Here is a 22,522-nt window from a genome sequence, read left to right as displayed (position 1 = left end):
AAGCTGCCGAAGCAACAAGCTGAGGAGGAAGAAGGTCCAGCAGGTCCAGTTACTCTGATTATGAATATTTACTGTGCAACTGATTATCAGGAATAAACTGAATGAATCTCTGGAATCCATCACAAAAACATTTTATTAAAAAGCTTCTTTGTTCTCCAAGGAGATTTTATTTTCATGATTTCTTGTGCAATTTGATTTTGTTGTGTCTGAAATTAAAGACAAAAATGTTACAAGATCTGCTCTGCGGTCCATCGGCAGGAGCCACTTCTTAATTATTCATAAATGTTTCATTTATTATTCTCTAGTTCCAGTGATGACTTCAGCAAAAACTGGGTGGATAACTTTCAGTTTCAGTTTACAAATGGTTCTGAGACAGAAAATCTGTAAAAAGATCGATCTCCACCTCCAGAGTCAGGAGGCGTGGCTGAGCGCTGTCAATCACTCTTGTGAACGTGCTGGTCATGGTGGAGAAACACCTGGCCGTTACAGGAAAACTGTTGCTAACTAGCCTTAGCATTTATTGCCAAAGCATTGCAGAGAGCAAAAGGGAGGGTGAGCAGCGTGTACTTGAGGTTGATTGACAGCGATAAAACCTGCCTCCTGGCTCTGATTGGCTGTTTCTGACCAAGCTGTGTATTTCTGTAGTTAGGAAAAGGAACAGGAGCTGGACCTGGTGGTACAACATGGTGACAGTGTTGAAAAACATATTTTATAAAAGTTTTATACTCCAACTAGAACTATTCATACCCAGGAATACTAAGATTTTAAAATAATTAAACACCTATTTTTATTTACTGCTAAACTTCCTGAGGCACTGCTGGCGCTACTTAGCGTATTGAGCTAACATGTTGCCTGAATGTTGTAGCTGGCTGACAAAGCTCTGAGTAAATACTGATTATTTTATCATCAGCTGCACTGAAAGCAGAAAATCATCCGAAGTGACTCAGTTTTCGTCAGACTGACGGCTGCAGTGACTCACCAGCGGTTCAATATCTGGAAATGTCAAAGGATCATGTTCGCGGCCCCGAGTGTGTCCCGTGTTTTATTTAATGTCCCCGGTCCAGCCGGTCCCCTGAGTGTCTCTGCAGGTCTGATGAATCAGAATGAGAGGAAAGTGTCGTCTCCTCCCTGCCTGTGTCCTCAAACAGGGAGCCAGTCTGGACATTGATCTGCTGCTTCTCTTTCTACCTCACAGCAAAGCAACAGGATTAGCTCCTGGAAATGTTGAGCTAAAATATCACCTTTTAGAACCAGAAATATCCCAGAGAAACACTTCTTCACATTAATAACATTTTTAAACTTGACTGTATGTATTTATGTCCCTGTTCCATATTTATGAGCATCTTCCTCCTCTTGCGTTTCTCATTTTCCTCTCTGGTTGTGTTCCTTCCCGTCTCTCTTCCCTGCAGTCGGATGTGAAATTAGAGCTGCTGTCAGACGGTTTTACCAGGTCCTGTAGGAGAGAGCTGCCACAGACATTTATGCTTTGGCTGCACAACAAGATTACAGTGGCTGCAGGACAGCAGCCCAGAGCTGGAACCAAACAACCAGGAGGCTGGAAACTCATTTCAATTCATATAGGAGGAACAGAGTCTGCTGTTCATCTGCCAGGAAAAAGAGCGTTTTTCCAAATAATTATAAAAAAAGAGGACAGGAGAGATGGATAAGAACTGTTCTCCTTATTTCATTCCCTGTTAGGAAGTTTGAATGACCAGAAACGAACCCAAACAGTCTGAATCCAACCAAACAGGGAAGATTTTACATAGAAACTGTAATCTGTGATTCTTTATATCTTATTCTGGCAGCGCGTTCGGTGTGAACAGATTTGTCTGAGGTGTTCAGATTGCACTTCCCAGAGTCTGTCAGACTGAAGTGGGAGGAAGTGGGAGATCTTTCTCTGTCTGGCTGCTCGTGCTAGCTCTTCACACCAGCAGGGGGCAGCAGAGTCCACAGAGGGCCGGGAACAGCCGAACCTTCAGCTCATATTTAAGATTCCAGCTTCTTCATGTTAATAATGAATCAGTTTATTAAGGAGTTCCACAGGCCTCAGTGTTTGGTCTTATTGCCTTTAATCCAGGAATATTAAAAATATTGACTGGTATGAAGTAAATATCTGTTGTTATGCTGATGATGAACAGATTTTTCACTAAGCCTGACTAATCAAATCAGATGGATCAATAACTAATTCCAGTAAGACTGGACCCTTCAGAAGCACATTAGCTGTCCCTGCGTTGACCAGATAATTGCATAATTTAACATTTTGAAAATAAATTTTCTGAATGGGAACATGCCAATAATGAAAAAAATCATTTTTTGTATAAAGTTTTGGCGCTATGATGATGTGGTTTCTTTGGTTTATTTTGCAAAACTTTAATGGAAACAGTTTTTTGCATCACATGAGTCACATGATCATCATCCAGATGTTACTGCTGGCACAAACCATGAGGAAGACGACAGGAAGTGGTAGGAGGAAGACGGCGCTGCGTGTTTTTAATGACTTATCATGTGAACAAACTTATTCACATGTGATTTTAACTGCATTTCTTATTTCATTTCAAACTGAAATTGACAAATTGTGGATTTTAGACATTAGCGGAATATAACAAAGCTTTGAGACATTTGTATTGGAAACACCAAAACTGGCTAGTAAAATATTTCCTTGGCTTCACTTTCCCTTCCACTGCCAGAGCAACTGGGTCGCAGCTGGACATGTCCACAATATGTATTAATATCAAAACAATATCATTATCACAGTTTTAGCAACATATAACACAAACCAATTTCACTCACCAACATTCAGATGTCAGACAGGAAATGTCACAAAACCTCCCGACACCAAATCAGAGTAAACAAACATGGCCGACGGTGGAGAAGCAACGGCGATAGTTTGTGTCTCTATTGTGCTGGAGTTCTGGGCATCTTAAAGGCTTGACTAATCAATAATGTGTATGAACTTTAAATAGTTCTGATGGATCCTAAATGTTCTAAAAGCAGAAAGAGAGGCAGATATTTCGGGTGTCAGGTCCCCTCCAGTGGAACCAGTGGAACCAGTGGAACCAGTGGAACCAGCTCACAGTTCTTCATCTTTCTGATGTAAATGATGAGTGTAATTTGGTATGTTACAAATCTTTTTATTATTCAGAACACTTTGTTTTATTTTTCTCAGAACAAACCATAATGTGCATAGCAACCTAACTTAGCAACAGCTAATTTAATTGCAGGGTGTAAAAATGAAAAGATAATTTGCAGTAAGTGAAAAAAGATGCATGCTGTTTTTGTTTTTCCTCCAAAACGAAGTTGCAGTAAACATCTCTGTCTGGGGCAACATTAATTAATTTATCTACCTCTCAACCTTCAGCTGACAGTCGCTGCTGACTCTCATGATGGCAGCAAACTTTAAAAACACGACTTTTGCAGAAACACAGTGAAGGTCTCTAATGTCCATCCTTACCTTGGTGTGAAGTTTGGCGATCTGCTTCTCATCGATGTTGGGCTGTCTGTAGACTCTGCTCTTGTAGCGAAACTGTTGGAGGAAAAAAATGATTAAACATCTTCAACATCTGTGTTCATGGTCACTAATCTGCAGTAAATAACCTTCCCTCAAATTAGAAGTGGAAATTTCTCATCTGTAGAAATCAGCATCACTCCACTGACTGATTTCTATTTCATTTCAAACTGCTATGTATTGCAAATTTTTTGCTCAGGTCCCTCTTGAAAATGAGATCTAGATCTCAACGGGGTTTACCTGATTAAATAAAGGAATATGAATATGACTGACATGAGAAAACATGCAAAACGACGACATCTCTAACATATAAAGACAGTTTCTAAAATCTAACATGACTGCTCTGCATCTGAAACGTACTGGCTGTATGAGAAATTGTTTTGGGTAAGTCCAGTGATTTTTATCTTCCTGTTCAGAGTTCAGTAATCTCTCCTGTTCCTCCAGTGAAGAGCTCAGGTGGATTTCCACATCAGTCTAAACTGGTTCTGCTGATTCTCTGCTCTTTAGTCGCCTGAAGTTGAGCCGAGCTCTCTTCTCCACCAGCAGCTTTACTGCTAAACACCTCATTGATTTAAAGGTTCTTCTTCTTACCATCAAGTCTCCCCTTTGGGTGGGTCATTGGTTCTGACCCAATGTGGTTCTGGGTCAAATCCAACTTCACACTTCAGAGGTAAATTGATTTATGTTTCTGTTTAATAACTCATCATTTGACTCCTGTGTGATTTGTCTGGAACATTAATCTCTCGTATCCTGTTACAACAAACATCATGAATTTGGGACTAAGCTAACAACCCAAGCATAATGAATAAAAACAGCAGGTGGCGCTACATCACCCCCTGCTGATCTGGAGTGGAACTGCACATCCATCAGTCACAGTTGATTAAAGACGGTACAGAGCAGCTCCACTTGTTTGCGTTTCAGAATTTGTAGATTTTCTGTGGAACGTAACTCCAAATTGTTCGAGGAGAATTTGTGTATTTGCACATTTTTTCCATAAACCATATCTAAAATATTTGAAATAAGATGCAGCTTGGGCTGAAATACACAAAGCTACATGACAAGATAATGGCTGGCATTTGTAAACCAGTCAGTCCATATTTTTCCTTGCAGATGATTGACTGTCGTGAAAAACCAAGGATGTAAAGGAGGAGCTGAGACGGTTCCACTCGGTGTAATAATGGATATTAAAATATATTTGGTGTTTAAAGTATTAGATCGGCACATTTAAGCACATTTAGAGGAGATTCCAAGTGTTTGCAGTATTGAGCTCTGGAGCGGCTGTGGTTCCTAATCTCTGTGAGTACTGGGTTCTGGAAACGGTTCTGGAAACGTTTTGTATTCAAACCGATTCCTCATTTGGGAAAAGGAGAGACAAATGTTTGTGCTGCTGCTTATCTGCTGCCGATCCTGTAAATAATTGAGAAATATTGCACTTTGCATGACTGATGTGTGATTTTTCCATCTGCAGAGATCTTTCACAAAACAGACAGGAACTAAAAGACAGCTAGTTTGGGATTAGCAATCTGGTTTTAGGAACAGAGATTATTGGTTATTTGATTTAACCTTTTATGAGCTTTTGAAATTATTTTTCAGATTTCACGCTGTAAATCTTTTTTGTGCAGTTTTGAAAATAATTTCAAAAACTTCAAGTGTCTTTGACAAATACTCTTTAAAGGGAAGTTATGATAAATTTCCAGAAAATGTCAGCAGTCCTACCTTAAACATGCAAAGCAATAAAATTATGTCCTGGTAGAATAAAAATAAACTGACTTGAATTTGGGTTCAGACGTCAGCACCGCTCAGATAAAAGGATGTTAGATTAGGATCAAATTAAATGTCAAATCTGTCTGATGAATATTACAGATGTAACAGGGGGTAATAATCAAATAAAAGATTTTCCTGCTGCTGCTGAGGGAATCTGAAACTCAAACGTTCTCCGGCTTGATTAAAAGCAATCAGCTAACGGACTCCAGCCGCTCTGAGGACAAGCAGGTAAAACAGACCTGAACTGTGGATGATGAGGAAGCTGCTATCAGTGAAGCTGCTATGAGTGAAGCTGCTATCAGTGAAGCTGCTATCAGTGAAGCTGCTCTGTGTGGATAATCTGGATCAGCCCAACGCAGCTGAAGTGAGATAAGATGTGAGCTGAGCTGGGAAACGCTCCACGCTGCGACATTTCCACTGATTCACCCCAACCAGATGACACAAACGCTTTGGTGGTTTTAATATTTCATAAGGAACAAAACTCTGAGGAGTTTCTGAAAATTAGGACTTTCATTTTATCGATTTATGAAAGAAAACATATAACATTACGAGATGAGAGATGTCTGTCAAACTGCAGACCTCTACTGCTTCCCTTCATCCTTCCATCTTCTCTCCATCTGTTTTAATCTACATAATAATCTATTGTGTTGTTACCGTCTCACCCAGCAGGATCTGAAATATATTTTTGTAAAGAAACACGTCAGGAAAACCCAGATTATGTTCATTAAAATCAAAGGATTTGGGATCTAAGCCAAGTCTCAGTGATAAACCCTCAGATGTTATTTTCATGCTTTGAGTTTTGAGGTTTAATATTCATCTTCAGGTCCAGTTAGATCCCAGTAACAGCCACAGAACCGCACACCGCCTCCACAGATCATTCCTGTCGTATAACTCAACTAGTGAAAACACGGAGTGTGTTTTCACAACATGAGGCTGGGACTGTGGAACCAAAGGGGCGTGGCCAGTCGCTCTACGGGTTCATATCAAAAGAAAGTGTTTCTTAAAGTTGTTCTGCGGTTCCACCTAACCATTACACCTCATGCATAATTAGTGACAATTATGCATTTTATTGCATTAAGCAGTGAGTCGACAACCTTTAAGTGATACAGAGCAAGTATAGATACTGTATCAAACTCAAAATGTTATGAGAAAGTGTTTTAATGTAAGAATATTTTTTTATTCTGTTTTTTGCTCCTACAAACAGAAGAAAAATCTAAATAAGTTATGGAAAATAAATGTTTTTTTAATCAGATTTTTATATTTTATTAACTTTTGTTTTAATTTTGACTTTTGTTAACCACTCACTGCTTTAGTAAAGTTTTTACTCAGAGAGAATCTGATTGGTGTAGCAGACCCTTTCTAACAACAGGAGATGAAACAGTGATCTGACCTGCAGAGGAAGTGGAATATGATCATTATTTCTGCTTTCATCTCTGACATCAGAGCCAGAGAGTCAATGAAACGCAGCAAACTGCCACCAAAGGCCTTCATCTGTATTTCTCTGGACTATTGTACTAGTTTCAGTTGTTTAAGTTAGAAATTATCAGCAAATTACTTTGAAATCCGACTGAGATTCTCAGAGGAAACATCTTGTTGTGAAATACCATAAAGAAACTTTACCAACCAAACTCCTCATCAAACCAAGAGTCCATAAAATAACTGCTTTACAAATTCAACCACCATCAAAGCTCTGATTGGACGGGCGGCTGACCTCCAGGCAGGGGACGCCCTTGCTGATTGGCTGTGGGTATTCTCGGAGGAGGCGCTCTTCGTCCAGGAACTTGCCGTCCCTCCCGTTACTCGCCGGCTGGAAGAGTCCGTAGTTCAGGACGTCCTTCAGGGTCTGATTGAGCGAACACAGGATGCGCTGTTTGGCGATCCAGACCGTCGCGTCCGGGTTGAACCGCATGCATTTCTGACAGCGACCCGAAGGAGAAAGCATAACAAGGAACACCAATAATTCAATATTAATTATTCAGCTAAAATAAACAGGAATGAAACTTTGAAGAAATCTGCAAGGGAGCAAAAACCTTTCCACAAAACTCTGTATTCACAGAACAAAAATACAAAATCATACCAAGTATTTGTGTTTAATTTCTATCTTAGTTCACTTTGATTAAGACAAAACTATCTAACAAGTAACTTTTCAGGAGGATAATTGAGCTTCTTTTAAATCAGTAATTCCTTAATATTGATGAAAAAATTCTAGTTCCACTGATTATTTCACTTACACCATTTCCCATGTAAATTTCTAGAAAAAAAAACTTAGAAATTTCTGGGTTTCAAAAGTTAAAACTTTTTGTCCAAATTCTTTCTAGGAAATTTCTATGATTAATCTCAAAGTTTTTTGGCAGAAATGTTTTCCCTTTGTTTCTATAATGGCCCTAATAAGCGTCACAGTTTTGTTTTATTTAAGTGTAATGAGACATTTTCATTAGAAACTGGACACAAATACGTGGTAATATTTAGTGTTTCTGCAATGTGAGGCCCAGTAGGACCAGTTAACACGTCCACCCAGTCCCAGTTCCTGTGAACGGTGCCAGTGACGGGTCACTTTACACACTGACGGGTCACTAAGGGTGTAACTGACAGAACCTCTTGGCCCACTCGCCGGTCCTGCTTTCAGCTCGAAGCGAAACAAACCAACAATGGCGGCTTCCTGCCTGGATGTGGGAGGATTAGCGGCATTCAGGAGCGTTTCCAGCTGGATGTGCTGCTGCTGGGCAGCATCTGGAGGGACGAGCCGCCTGGATAATCCCATCTCCTGGCAGGAAGTGGGCAGACTCCGGGACGAGGACGGAACCAGATGTCTGGATCCGGTCGGGTCGAGACAGAGGTGTAAATTTAAATCGCTTTCCATTATTGTTTCCGACTCAGACACAAACAATAGTTTCATTAGAGACACGTTTTAGGTTTTAATGAACAGGAAGTAACAGTGCTCAGTGTGAAGGACAGAACTGGAGTTTAGAAACTTGCAAAAAGCGACACTTTAAAAAGATAAACCTCTTTTAAATTAAATAAACCAACCAGCAGTAAAACTCCAGACACTGAAACGAAGACAAAGTTATCAGACTTGAGGACTGAATCGGTTTTACCTGACAGACCAACACTTAAAGATAAACAGTTGTTAAGTGAAAGGACAAGAATATCTATAAAGTGTGGCAAGTATTTATAGTTAAACCCCTTCATTCTGAAACTCCTAAATAAAATCAGGTGCAACCAGTTATCTTAAAAATGAAGCTCTGTGAGTTTCATCAGCTGTGGGATTTATTCTGCAGCCGTTTCTACTAAAGTCTCAGCCGTTCTTTAGAGAACAAGCAGGAAGACCGAGGAACCAACACACAGATCAGGGAGAAGGTCAGAGGTTTAATGCACTTTCATCAGTGCAGACAGAGTCTCTGCATAGTTTAGTCTGCTCAGCTTCAGCTACAAGCAGTAAGATTTACTAAAATGTAATTCTCAATAGATAAATTAATAGTCATTTCTTTGACTTGCCTGAAATCCTTTGCACATGTGGATTCTACAGTGTAAGAACAGACACAAACCTAAACCTGAAGTGGTGTGTTGGCTTATGCAACTCAAAACACAACGGAGATCTGAAGCAGTTATAAAGGGTTTGATCATCTGTGAACATCTAGAAAACAGCTGCATGAGTTGATGGCAGCTGGAGTCGCATGTTCTGCAGAGAGTTCATGCTGGCCTGAATTATTCAGCAGATTTCTGAGTGGATGGCTCCACTTCATGCTGAGGTCCAGCAGCACCACAGAGCGGTCAGAGCTCACATGTGAAGCAGCGCACAGCACATGTGTTCATAAAACATGTTTTACTCAACAAATCATCACCGCCGCGCTGATTTCAGGAGCTTCAGGAGGTCACCTCAGGGTCAGCGCAGACCAACACAAACACTCCGTCTTATTTACAGAAACTCTTTTCTCAGGTCTCTGTGGCAGCTGCTCATGTGTGTGTGTGTGTGTGTGTGTGTGGGGGTGGGTGTGTGTGTGTCTCTGTACTTTTAGGTTTCACAACAAGAGTGAAAAGATGTGAAAGGAAAAACAGCATCCATGTGGAAAACAAGGTTTCCCTCAGAGCTCTGAGGCAGCCATGGCTGCACAAGCAGGATGAAACATTTTTCCATCCCAAAGACCAGAACCCGTCCAAACCAGAGCTGAAGCAAGGCCGGCAACGGCAACGGCCACGCGTCAACGTCAACGTCAACGTCAAAGTCAACTCCTGCACAGCCGGAGGATGAACTCTGGATGCTGCATCGCTGTGGCTGCATGAGCTTTCAATGTGTTTCATAAAGGCAACAGCTGGCAGGTGGTTCAGCTGTTCCATGTTTCAGTTCTGCTGCTGAGCTCTAATTTCAGCTGATCACATCATGTTTTACTCACTGATCTCAGGTGTTTATTTAGCAGCCAGAACTCAGCCTGCCAACAAAACCCAGACTCTTCAAAAGCTGCATTTCATCACAAATGTTCAAAACTTTGTCAATATTCCACTGATGACAAAAAAAACACAATTTTGCAAATGTAATAATTCTATTAAATAAGAAGCACAATTAAAATTAGATGCAAATAAGTTTGTTCACACAATAATAAATATAATACATGTTTAAAACTTTAAATATGCATGAAGTTATGATCCTTTATTGCTGGGATGCATTAAAACATGCAGACAGTATGACGTAATAAATGCCTTCCAGTTTTACCATCTGAAAAAATAAAACCTTCCCCCTTCCTCCCCTCTGCTTACGATCAGACATTTCACTTGGCATTAAAATTAAAAACTACACCACATGTCTCCCACTCATGATTCACACTCTTCTGCGTTTCATCGGGGAAACGAGGCAACGTGAATCCTGTTGGTCACACCTCATTAAAGTCTTCACATCTGAACACAAAGAGGTGAGAAAATAATGTGACAACTTAGGAAAAAAACCCAGGAGTATCTTTCAGAAACCGATAATTAGCATCAGCATTCGAACGGCCAGAAGTTACGTTTATATGAAGAGAAACGGGGAGAGGACTAATTAGAGATGTTTATCAGTGCTGGAAGAATAACTTACTGAGGAACAAAGGAAAGTGGATTTGTTCACATTTTCCTTGTTTTTTTATATCTGGTCCAGCTGAATGTTTCTGACTCATTCGTGTTTAGCTCAGAGTTCAGGAGTAAAGAAGAAGCTGAAAGGAGGCAGCTGCAGTGAACTGATTCTACTGAGATCACTGAAGACAAGAACCGCAAACATGTGAGACAGAAAAAAAAACGCTTTACCATCTGGAAAAACATCAGTTTTACTCACACAACCCTTTACTTTAACTACACCAGTTTGAACCCGCTGAAATGCCAAAGAGCCAAACATCAAAACCCATCAGCATCTTCAGGACGGACGGAGAACCAGGGATCCTCCTCCGGACCAGAATGACTCAACCAGCAGCAATAAAACCAAATACAAATGAACGTTCACTAATTAGCATAACACCAAAATCACACTAACTGTAGGGGAAATATTCAAACTAACAACTTCTATTTAGTTTAGCATCTGACTGACAGTAAAACACAAATATTAATATTTCTTACACAACTGGATGTGAATTCAGGCATTAAGTGTTTTAAGATTAGCTGAAAAAAACCAAACAGATCAAGTGGATTTAAAAATAAGATTCCAAACGTAATAAATTTATCTCCAGCAGATAAACTGGACATGAGTCATGAAGCCCAGAGCTGAAGCTTATTATTTACCAAGTCTTCAGCTCTTTGGGACATTTAGGGCAAAAACTCCCGTCTTCTGTCTGTGAAAATAAAACTTGTGTTTTTGAGCTAAACTGGGGCGGAACGATTACACAAACATGGGGGAGAAGTGAAACAGACTCTAAAATCCATAAATAACATCATGGGTCACAACAAAACACAAGAAAAGATTTCAGAAGGACATTTTATTGTCCAATGATAAAAGGGCAGGTGTGTGTGTGTGGGTGTGTGTGGGTGGGTGTGTGTGTGTGGGGGGTGTGTGTGTGGGGGGTGTGTGTGGGGGGGGGTGGGGGGGGTGGGGGGGGGGTGCAGGTCAGAGACAAACGGCTCCAAGCTGTTCCTCCAGGATCAGATACAAACTGAGAGAAAAAGCAGCAAAAGTCTAAAAACTATGAAAGCCTCAGAAAGTCTGGAGAACCGATGAACCCGTTGATCTACAACAGAAGATCTGAAGAACAGGAGCATTAATCACTCTGGATAATATTTAAAATATTCATATTCTTCTATTTTTGCTTTATGAAAGCAGCCATGGTAAACAACTGCTGCTGAGAATATTTTAAGCATTTTATTATGAAAGGAGCAGAAAATGATGCAGTTGGATAAAAACATTCAAACTGGACTGAGCCAACCTGGCAGCCTGGAGTCCATGTGTAAAAATAAACTGTTCATGTTTCAGTTTGGAGTCATAAATCCTGACCGCCGCTCACCGTCTGCTGCAGGTCTGGGATCAGGACGCGGATCACCAGCGAGTTGGACTGGATGTCGTCCATGTGGTTCTGCGGCGGCTCGCCGGTCGCTCTTATCGTCTCGTAGATGGTTTCCTCCCGGGAGCTGTCGGACGCGCCGTCATCGGAGTAGTCGGAAAAACTCTGGGCCATTTCATCCTCGCTGGAGGTGGGGCTGCGGGGCATGCTGAGCAGGGCCGGCGGATTCAGCTGGACCGGGACCAGAGGGGAACCAGAGGAGAACAGAGGGGAACCAGAGGGGAACCAGAGGAGAACAGAGGGGAACAGAGGGGAACCAGAGGGGAACAGAGGGGAACAGAGGGGAACAGAGGGGAACCAGAGGGGAACAGAGGAGCACCAGAGGGGAACAGAGGGGAACCAGAGGAGAACAGAGGGGAACCAGAGGGGAACCAGAGGGGAACCAGAGGAGAACAGAGGAGAACAGAGGGGAACCAGAGGGGAACCAGAGGAGAACAGAGGGGAACAGAGGGGAACAGAGGGGAACCAGAGGGGAACAGAGGAGCACCAGAGGAGAACAGAGGGGAACCAGAGGAGAACAGAGGAGAACAGAGGGGAACCAGAGGGGAACCAGAGGAGAACAGAGGGAAACAGAGGGGAACCAGAGGAGAACAGAGGGGAACCAGAGGGGAACCAGAGGAGAACAGAGGGGAACAGAGGGGAACCAGAGGGGAACAGAGGAGCACCAGAGGGGAACAGAGGGGAACCAGAGGGGAACAGAGGGGAACCAGAGGAGAACAGAGGAGCACCAGAGGGGAACAGAGGGGAACCAGAGGAGAACAGAGGGGAACCAGAGGGGAACAGAGGGGAACCAGAGGGGAACAGAGGAGAACCAGAGGGGAACCAGAGGGGAACAGAGGGGAACCAGAGGAGAACCAGAGGAGAACAGAGGAGAATCAGAGGGGAACAGAGGAGAACCAGAGGAGAACAGAGGGGAACCAGAGGGGAACAGAGGGGAACCAGAGGAGAACCAGAGGAGAACAGAGGAGAACCAGAGGGGAACAGAGGAGAACAGAGGGGAACCAGAGGAGAACAGAGGGGAACCAGGGGGGAACAGAGGGGAACCAGAGGAGAACAGAGGGGAACCAGAGGGGAACAGAGGAGAACCAGAGGGGAACCAGAGGGGAACAGAGGGGAACCAGAGGAGAACCAGAGGAGAACAGAGGAGAACCAGAGGGGAACAGAGGAGAACCAGAGGAGAACAGAGGGGAACCAGAGGAGAACAGAGGGGAACCAGGGGGGAACAGAGGGGAACCAGAGGAGAACAGAGGGGAACCAGAGGGGAACAGAGGAGAACCAGAGGGGAACCAGAGGGGAACAGAGGAGAACCAGAGGGGAACAGAGGAGAACCAGAGGAGAACAGAGGGGAACCAGAGGGGAACAGAGGGGAACCAGAGGAGAACAGAGGGGAACCAGAGGGGAACCAGAGGAGAACAGAGGGGAACAGAGGGGAACCAGAGGAGAACAGAGGAGCACCAGAGGGGAACAGAGGGGAACCAGAGGAGAACAGAGGGGAACCAGAGGGGAACAGAGGGGAACCAGAGGGGAACAGAGGGGAACCAGAGGAGAACAGAGGGGAACCAGAGGGGAACCAGAGGAGAACAGAGGGGAACAGAGGGGAACCAGAGGGGAACAGAGGAGCACCAGAGGGGAACAGAGGGGAACCAGAGGAGAACAGAGGGGAACCAGAGGGGAACCAGAGGAGAACAGAGGAGAACAGAGGGGAACCAGAGGGGAACCAGAGGAGAACAGAGGGAAACAGAGGGGAACCAGAGGAGAACAGAGGGGAACCAGAGGGGAACCAGAGGAGAACAGAGGGGAACAGAGGGGAACCAGAGGGGAACAGAGGAGCACCAGAGGGGAACAGAGGGGAACCAGAGGAGAACAGAGGGGAACCAGAGGAGAACAGAGGAGCACCAGAGGGGAACAGAGGGGAACCAGAGGAGAACAGAGGGGAACCAGAAGAGAACAGAGGGGAACCAGAGGGGAACAGAGGGGAACCAGAGGAGAACCAGAGGAGAACAGAGGAGAACCAGAGGGGAACAGAGGAGAACCAGAGGAGAACAGAGGGGAACCAGAGGGGAACAGAGGGGAACCAGAGGAGAACCAGAGGAGAACAGAGGAGAACCAGAGGGGAACAGAGGAGAACAGAGGGGAACCAGAGGAGAACAGAGGAGCACCAGAGGGGAACAGAGGGGAACCAGAGGAGAACAGAGGGGAACCAGAGGGGAACAGAGGAGAACCAGAGGGGAACCAGAGGGGAACAGAGGGGAACCAGAGGAGAACCAGAGGAGAACAGAGGAGAACCAGAGGGGAACAGAGGAGAACCAGAGGAGAACAGAGGGGAACCAGAGGAGAACAGAGGGGAACCAGGGGGGAACAGAGGGGAACCAGAGGAGAACAGAGGGGAACCAGAGGGGAACAGAGGAGAACCAGAGGGGAACCAGAGGGGAACAGAGGGGAACCAGAGGAGAACCAGAGGAGAACAGAGGAGAACCAGAGGGGAACCAGAGGGGAACAGAGGAGAACCAGAGGAGAACAGAGGAGCACCAGAGGGGAACAGAGGGGAACCAGAGGAGAACAGAGGGGAACCAGAGGAGAACAGAGGAGCACCAGAGGGGAACAGAGTGGAACCAGAGGAGAACAGAGGGGAACCAGAGGGGAACAGAGGAGAACCAGAGGGGAACCAGAGGGGAACAGAGGGGAACCAGAGGAGAACCAGAGGAGAACAGAGGAGAACCAGAGGAGAACCAGAGGAGAACAGAGGGGAACCAGAGGGGAACAGAGGGGAACCAGAGGAGAAGAGAGGGGAACCAGAGGGGAACAGAGGAGAACCAGAGGGGAACCAGAGGGGAACAGAGGGGAACCAGAGGAGAACCAGAGGAGAACAGAGGAGAACCAGAGGGGAACAGAGGAGAACCAGAGGAGAACCAGAGGAGAACAGAGGGGAACCAGAGGGGAACAGAGGGGAACCAGAGGAGAACAGAGGGGAACCAGAGGGGAACAGAGGGGAACCAGAGGAGAACAGAGGAGCACCAGAGGGGAACAGAGGGGAACCAGAGGGGAACAGAGGAGAACCAGAGGGGAACAGAGGGGAACCAGAGGAGAACAGAGGGGAACCAGAGGGGAACAGAGGAGAACCAGAGGGGAACAGAGGGGAACCAGAGGAGAACAGAGGAGAACCAGAGGGGAACAGAGGGGAACCAGAGGAGAACAGAGGGGAACCAGAGGAGAACAGAGGGGAACCAGAGGGGAACAGAGGAGAACCAGAGGGGAACAGAGGGGAACCAGAGGAGAACAGAGGGGAACCAGAGGAGAACAGAGGGGAACCAGAGGGGAACAGAGGGGAACCAGAGGGGAACAGAGGAGAACCAGAGGGGAACAGAGGGGAACCAGAGGGGAACAGAGGAGAACCAGAGGGGAACAGAGGGGAACCAGAGGAGAACAGAGGGGAACCAGAGGGGAACAGAGGAGAACCAGAGGGGAACAGAGGGGAACCAGAGGGGAACAGAGGAGAACCAGAGGGGAACAGAGGGGAACCAGAGGAGAACAGAGGGGAACCAGAGGAGAACAGAGGGGAACCAGAGGGGAACAGAGGAGAACCAGAGGGGAACCAGAGGGGAAAAGAGGGGAACAGAGGAGCACCAGAGGGGAACAGAGGGGAACCAGAGGGGAACAGAGGGGAACCAGAGGAGAACAGAGGGGAACCAGAGGGGAACCAGAGGAGAACAGAGGGGAACCAGAGGGGAACCAGAGGGGAAAAGAGGGGAACAGAGGAGAACCAGAGGGGAACAGAGGGGAACCAGAGGGGAACAGAGGAGAACCAGAGGGGAACCAGAGGAGAACAGAGGGGAACCAGAGGGGAACAGAGGAGAACCAGAGGGGAACCAGAGGGGAACAGAGGGGAACCAGAGGAGAACCAGAGGAGAACAGAGGGGAACCAGAGGGGCACCAGAGGAGAACCGAGGGGAACCAGTGGGGAACAGAGGAGAACCAGAGGGGAACCAGAGGGGAACAGAGGGGAACCAGAGGAGAACCAGAGGAGAACAGAGGGGAACCAGAGGGGAACCAGAGGAGAACAGAGGGGAACCAGAGGGGAACAGAGGAGAACAGAGGGGAACAGAGGTCAGTTCATTAAAACAGAGCAGTTCCCTCTGCTACCATAATAACGGCTTCAGTCGCCACTAAACTGCAGCTGTTAGTTGATCGTCTGAAATTCCCAGAAGAGAAACAAAGACTGAAGACCAGAGTGGAAACTTTTCTGCATTACGACTCCTGAGTGAGAAACTGCATCTGCAAGCAACCAACAGCAACCTGCAGCAACCAACAGCAACCTGCAGCAACCAGCAGCAACCTGCAGCAACCAGCAGCAACCTACAGCATCCTGCTGCAACCTATTTATGATTTATGGGTCAGAAGATGAATCGGCCGTCGGCTCATCAGTCACAGCTCTCAGGTGTCGTTTCATGATCGACTGCAGGAGTAAAACTTCTAAAATAGCCTGAATGTGGAACCTGGATGATTACTGAACTCAGTCAGTGAGTTTCAGATCCGGAGAAAAATTCAACCTGAATCCTTCAGGATGTGAGACGTTTTAAAGTAAATGCTCTAAAATATCGGCATCAGTCAGTTCCTCAGTAAAATCTAATGACTTGTGATCTTTCTCTTACAGATTGCTGAATCTGCCATCTTCCTGTTATTTTTTCCCACATCTCAGAGAAAACAACATTTTTGCTGGTTTTACTATTTTTCTCCTCGGTGTTCTGACTTTATTCCTTTGCTTTCCACTCAGCCTGCTCTGGGATCCGGAGGGATAAATCCTGGAAACAAAACGGAGCCACGGCTGAACACGACAGACTGAGCATACAGCCGGCGAGATGAACGTAAAGGTCGGGAACACAACGTTCACGATTCCCTGGAAATATGGAGAAACTGCCTCAAAGCTTCTCCACCTCAGAAGAAAAGCTCAGCACGTCTCTAATATCAGGGCCGTTAGCAGAAAACCTCCCAGGGTTTCATTCAGTAAATCCTCACTGATGACTGACGTCAGCTGCTACATGTGAGCATCGAACGTTTTTCCAGGTAAACTGGACTCTTCAGTCAGCGAATGTGTCGTTGTACTGATCGGCCCGGTTCTGTCGCTTCAAACTGCCTTCATTCGTAGATCTCTGAAGCTTTATGGGATTTTTAACCAATAACTGCAAACTGTCATAAAACAGGAAGCAGAAAGGTGAAGAGTTCAACGGGGAACCGTTCCCTCTGAGACCCTCTGGGAACCGTTCCCACCGGGAACCGATCCCCCTGGGTTCCACCGGGGAACCGATCCCTCTGGGTTCCACCGGGGAACCGATCCCTCTGGGTTCCACCGGGGAACCGATCCCTCTGGGTTCCACCGGGGAACCGTTCCCTCTGGGTCCCTCTGGTTCCCTCTGGGTTCCACCGGGGAACCGTTCCCTCTGGGTCCCTCTGGTTCCCTCTGGTTCCCTCTGGGTTCCACCAGGAATGATGGACAGCGGATCTTAGATTTTTTGCAGATTTTTCCATAGAGCATTTCTGATGTTCTAAAGACATTTTTAAATACTAAAATGTCTTTAGCTACTTGACACACTATTGGCTGGTGTTTGCAAAGCAGCCATTAGCGAAATATTGACAGTTTTACACACGTTGGTCATGGAAACTCAGCTAATGCCTTTCTGTAGGTTGGGATTGTTGGTAGTGAAAACAACCGGAGGATATTTGCGTAGACGCAAACAAGAGAGAAAATCTGTGCAAGAGGAAATAAATTCAAACATTCTGGGAGGAGAGGGAGCGTAGTCCGACATCTGAGCGTGAAACGACAGTTTGGTTGCTTCCCAGCAGAGGGGAGCTGATTTGTCCAACAAGTTTCCTTCTGAAGCTTTTCCAGATGAATCTAAACTGGACGGAAACATCAGAACAGGCCGAGGACTTCATTGGTTCTGGAGGTGAATATGTAGCAAATCCAGTGGAAATGGTCTGTTGGGCAGAAACGTCTGGCTGTCAGTGTGAACGAAATGCAAACATTTTATGAGCTGTAGGATTTACCTTTGGTGTTTCTAATAAGCAATAGTAATAATGGTGTTATTACTGTGTAGTTATTAGAAACATCGTTGGTGTTGAACTGATGTGAGCGAAGCTTCACTCAGCCTGCAACACTGAGCTGACAGAAAGCAGAGCGTTATCCGTGAAGCCAGCAGAGGATGAGACGTTTGGGTACAGTTGGAGTTTTGTGAGTCATGCTGAGTTATCGGCGCTGCTCAGGCAGGCGTTCATTGGCTGCCATGGCCGACGCTGTGACATCATCACCTATACCTGCCGTCTGACAACAGGAAGGTCACTGATGCTGCAGTTTCTGTCTGATCAGGACAAAAACGGTTCAGCTTCCCTCCTCTGAGTTCAGAACCAGATGAAAAATAAGAGAAAAAGGAAAAAAAGGTGAAGATGTGAGTTATTATAAGTTGTTGAGAAAATTACCGCCTCCTTTCATCAGCATGAAGAGCCTCTTCTGGAGATTTCTGCACCTTTCCGCTCTGGCTTCCAGCTGAGGACTTCATCCTGTAATGTGTATAATTTTCCTGAATACTTTTGCAATCAGCATGGGGCCAATTACAGTCAATCTGGGTGAGTGTGTGTCGGTGTTAACAGGAGCGGTTCTGTTTGGACGAGCAGTAGAGCCGGACCCAGCTGACAGTGATCAGAACCTGATTAAAACGGGCTCACATGAGGATAAATGATGGAATATTTTTTGTATCTATGGCAACCGGTACCTGCTGCATTGATAACAGTTTTTATGCCAGCAGATGAAGGTGTAATTTCAACCTGGAATGACGAAGATACATCCTGTTAAGATTAAGTGAAAAAAAACCTTCAATGTTTAGCAGAGTGGAGGAAAAACGACACTTTTTATTTTTCTACTACATAAAAATAACATTAAAGGATGAAGAGTAAAAATATTAAAGTTTTGCTCGTCCAAAGGGAAGTTCTGGCCAAAAGTCCAGTTGCTGCATTTTCACTAATTAACATAGAAATCATTAATATTGAAAAAATACTTTCAAACAGTTTAAATCACTCGATAAGAAAAACATGCAGCACCAACATCCAACAACTTCCTGGTTGTTGATCATGTGACAAAAACTCTTTCCATTGCAGTTTTGCCAAACACACCAATTTTGATTCAGCCACAAAAAAACCTCATCCTGGTGCAAAAGCTTTTTATTGAATTGCCTCGTTTTCATTAAGCAAATTTATTTTTGTAATTCCAATTTATACAATTATGTGGAATGGAAGCGCAGCAGCTGGTGAGTCGGAAAGAGAAACTGGGTTCATCCCAGTCTGGTTGGTGCTGCAGAACCAGAGTAAGAATAACATGTGAAAGTTCAACTTTAAGGAATTTAATATCCTGTTGCAACCAACCTGGTCAATGAGCAACAGGATCAGCAAATCCAGGAAGTGACACATCAGAGGTTCAGACTCTGGACAGCTAACTGATGAGCAGAGCTAAACATTTAGCTGCTAGCTAACTGAGGAGCAGAGCTAAGCATTTAGCTGCTAGCTAACTGATGAGCAGAGCTAAACATTTAGCTGCTAGCTAACTGATGAGCAGAGCTAAGCATTTAGCTGCTAGCTAACTGATGAGCAGAGCTAAACATTTAGCTGCTAGCTAACTGATGAGCAGAGCTAAGCATTTGGCTGCTAGCTAACTGATGAGCAGAGCTAAACATTTAGCTGCTAGCTAACTGATGAGCAGAGCTAAACATTTGGCTGCTAGCTAACTGATGAGCAGAGCTAAACATTTAGCCGCTAGCTAACTGATGAGTAGAGCTAAACATTTAGCCCCTAGCTAACTGATGAGCAGAGCTAAACATTTAGCCGCTAGCTAACTGATGAGCAGAGCTAAACATTTAGCCGCTAGCTAACTGATGAGCAGAGCTAAACATTTGGCCGCTAGCTAACTGATGAGCAGAGCTAAACATTTAGCCGCTAGCTAACTGATGAGCAGAGCTAAACATTTAGCCCCTAGCTAACTGATGAGCAGAGCTAAACATTTAGCCGCTAGCTAACTGATGAGCAGAGCTAAACATTTAGCCGCTAGCTAACTGATGAGCAGAGCTAAACATTTGGCTGCTAGCTAACTGATGAGCAGAGCTAAACATTTAGCCGCTAGCTAACTGGGAAGTCTGATCTGTTTGACTCCAGTGTCTGAATCTGGGCCTGAAAACTTTGGATATAATATTTCTCCCGCGTCACATCAGAACCCTGAACGCATCTCTGGGGTCATTTCTCAGGTGTGAAGATACGAGACGAGAGTTTCAGGAAAGAAATGTTCTCATGCGCTGAAACATCTGATGCAATCTCTGAACTCAGCCTCCTTCTCAGAGACATGACGGTTTTGTCCAGAACCGGAGCGGATCAGCCTCATTCACCGGGGTTCTGCTGCAGGCTGTCAGGTCCAACAGGATCAGCAGACAGAGGAGATCTCCATCACGCCTCACCAGCACGTCCTGTGCTCCTTTCATTAAATTTGATGCATGTAATTATGAGCTGCTCAGCTTCAGAGTCCATCTCTCATCATCGCTGGATTAATTTTCCTTTCACAAAAGTCTCTCCTTCACTCTGAGGTGTAATTGAAAAGATAAAAAGACCTTTTTTGTGACTTTCTAGAGGTCTTCAGACATCAGAGTGTCTAGAGCTCAGTAATGAACACAGTAATTTCCTTTGACTTGTGTGTGTGTGTGTGTAGGGGTGTGTGTAGGGGCGTGTGGGTGTGTGTGTGTGTGTTCATGTGTGAAATAAGAGCAGAAAAGCAACGTTCTGTCAAACCTCTGACAGAAAGTGTTTTTTGTCTGAACACCGGTCAGGATGACGCCTGGAATTGGAGCTCAGAGCCACTAAAGCAGAATTAATGTTTTCTTTGTCTGCAAACATCGATGCGTTCACGTCTGTGTGGCCCAAAGAAACCAAAGCTTCAGACTCGGTTCGTCATTTGATTTGCAGAATCCAGAATCAGAACGACCTTCGTTTGAGGTCAGATTTGTTGAGCAGATCTTTATGAAAAGCAGCTTTTGTTTGATAATTATCAAATCCAGATGATTGGCAGTTAAAACCATAAATTTAACTCTGTGAGGCATAAAGGAGAAGTTCTGCTTGTTTCTTTCCTGGAGAATTTCATAGAATTTGTTTTTAAAGTTCAGGTCATTTAAATGAGGCATTTAGGGAAAGAAAAGAAAACTCAGCACAAAGGAAGCGGATCTGTGGGATTGTTGTCTGTTTGCAGACGCTGAGCTCGTTTTTCACGTCTGAACCAACAGGATGTTGATTCAGACGTTTTCTGATTTAAAATCTTCCAACGTCACACGGAGACGCGGCAGGCCGCCTTCTGGCAAACGCAAATATCAAACAGTAAAAGTAAAAAACGCTCATTTTAAAGACTTAACATTAGTTTTCTTTCAGTAATGTTTAAACGGATAAATTATTCTGCTCCTTTTAATAATTAGAAACATTTTGTTCTTATGGTTACCAAAGGAATAAATCAATAATTAGAAAAATATGCACCTCCTTAACTTAACATTAAAGTATATTTGGAAACATTTTAACTCCACATACAATAGCATGAATATAACAGAGATTTGATTACAGCCTAGTGGCTCATTCATTCTTTACAGTTTTACATTTTACATCATATTTTCTACCTTACAGTGTGATGATGCTCTGCTTTGTTGATAACAATAAAAAGCTCAAAATAATCCAAGTAAAACCCAGAACTACCACGGATCGTTTCAGATGATGTCAGTTTTCTCCACAGGAACAGTTTATGCTTCACAGCGTAGATCTATTGTCTCCAGATTGTGTCCTGCTGCTGCAGGCGATGAGCACAAACCTAAACTTTAAACTTTTAGTTGAATGTTTCTTCCACTGCAGCTGAAGAATCTTTAACCTGATTCTCTGCAGAAAACAGCAGAAACATGTTCATGTGTTGCAAACAGCAGGTTCTAACCGGCTTTGATCTGGTTTCACACAGCTTCTTGTTTTACTGATAAATTATCCCTTTAAGCGCCTAAGTGCTCCCCAGAAAAGAAGAGGATCACCATGGCAACCAGTGACGCAGAAATGTCCGGGGTTTCTTCGTCTCGTTACGTTTCTCTTTATACTATTATTACTGTTTAAAACCAGGAAGAATCAAATAAAACCACACAAAGCCTCATCAGGCGAAGAGTGAAGGTCTTTGACAGTTTAGGTCAGTTCAAAGGTCAGTTCAAAGGTCAGTTCAAAGGTCAGTTCAAAAACACAAACGGGCTTCAAAGTTTACAACCGATGTGTGTTTGCTGCACCAGAAACTTATCAACCAAAATGTTTTCTGATTTTTTTTAGTTTAGTGACTGTTGGAAATAATAGAAAAATCTAAAGTGACTTGGTTGACCTGAGAAATAATGAACTGACCGGTGAGCCACATGAATGAGGCAATAAGTCAGACAAACTGGTTTATTTTACTTTAACTCAGTATTATGGAAGCAAATGACTCTTCCACAAACTGGAAATTATTCAAAGTGGTGCAAAAACCCAAAGCTTTTATGCAGATTGCCTTTTATATCCATTTATGAAACTTGAGAGAATATTTAGCAGGTTTTAAGAAACGTTCTGGTTTATGTGAAGCTTAAGACATTAAACTGTCTCTGTATTAGAGACTGACCACCGAGTCTTTGTTCCCAGATATTCATTTATATGAGCATCACTGACTGGAGAACCT

The 22,522-nt window shown here is 44.4% G+C and overlaps 1 protein-coding gene across 7 annotated transcripts in view; it reads right to left on the bottom strand.

Moving 5' to 3' along the window:
* The window catches only part of shank2b (SH3 and multiple ankyrin repeat domains 2b), a 166,514-nt gene that overhangs the window by 106,578 nt on the left and 37,414 nt on the right, over positions 1-22,522 (bottom strand). For all 7 annotated transcript variants that reach the window (XM_032561164.1, XM_032561162.1, XM_032561165.1 and 4 more), the window contains exons 3-5: positions 11,725-11,952; positions 6,981-7,184; positions 3,452-3,523 (exon numbers count right to left, since the gene is read on the bottom strand). In XM_032561164.1, coding sequence (XP_032417055.1) covers positions 3,452-3,523; positions 6,981-7,184; positions 11,725-11,952 — 504 coding nt within the window. The remainder of the gene's footprint in view (positions 1-3,451; positions 3,524-6,980; positions 7,185-11,724; positions 11,953-22,522) is intronic.

This window comes from Xiphophorus hellerii, chromosome 4 (genome assembly GCF_003331165.1).
Source record: "Xiphophorus hellerii strain 12219 chromosome 4, Xiphophorus_hellerii-4.1, whole genome shotgun sequence".
NCBI classification, from domain to species: domain Eukaryota; kingdom Metazoa; phylum Chordata; class Actinopteri; order Cyprinodontiformes; family Poeciliidae; genus Xiphophorus; species Xiphophorus hellerii.
This window is presented reverse-complemented; position numbering and strand designations above follow the sequence as displayed.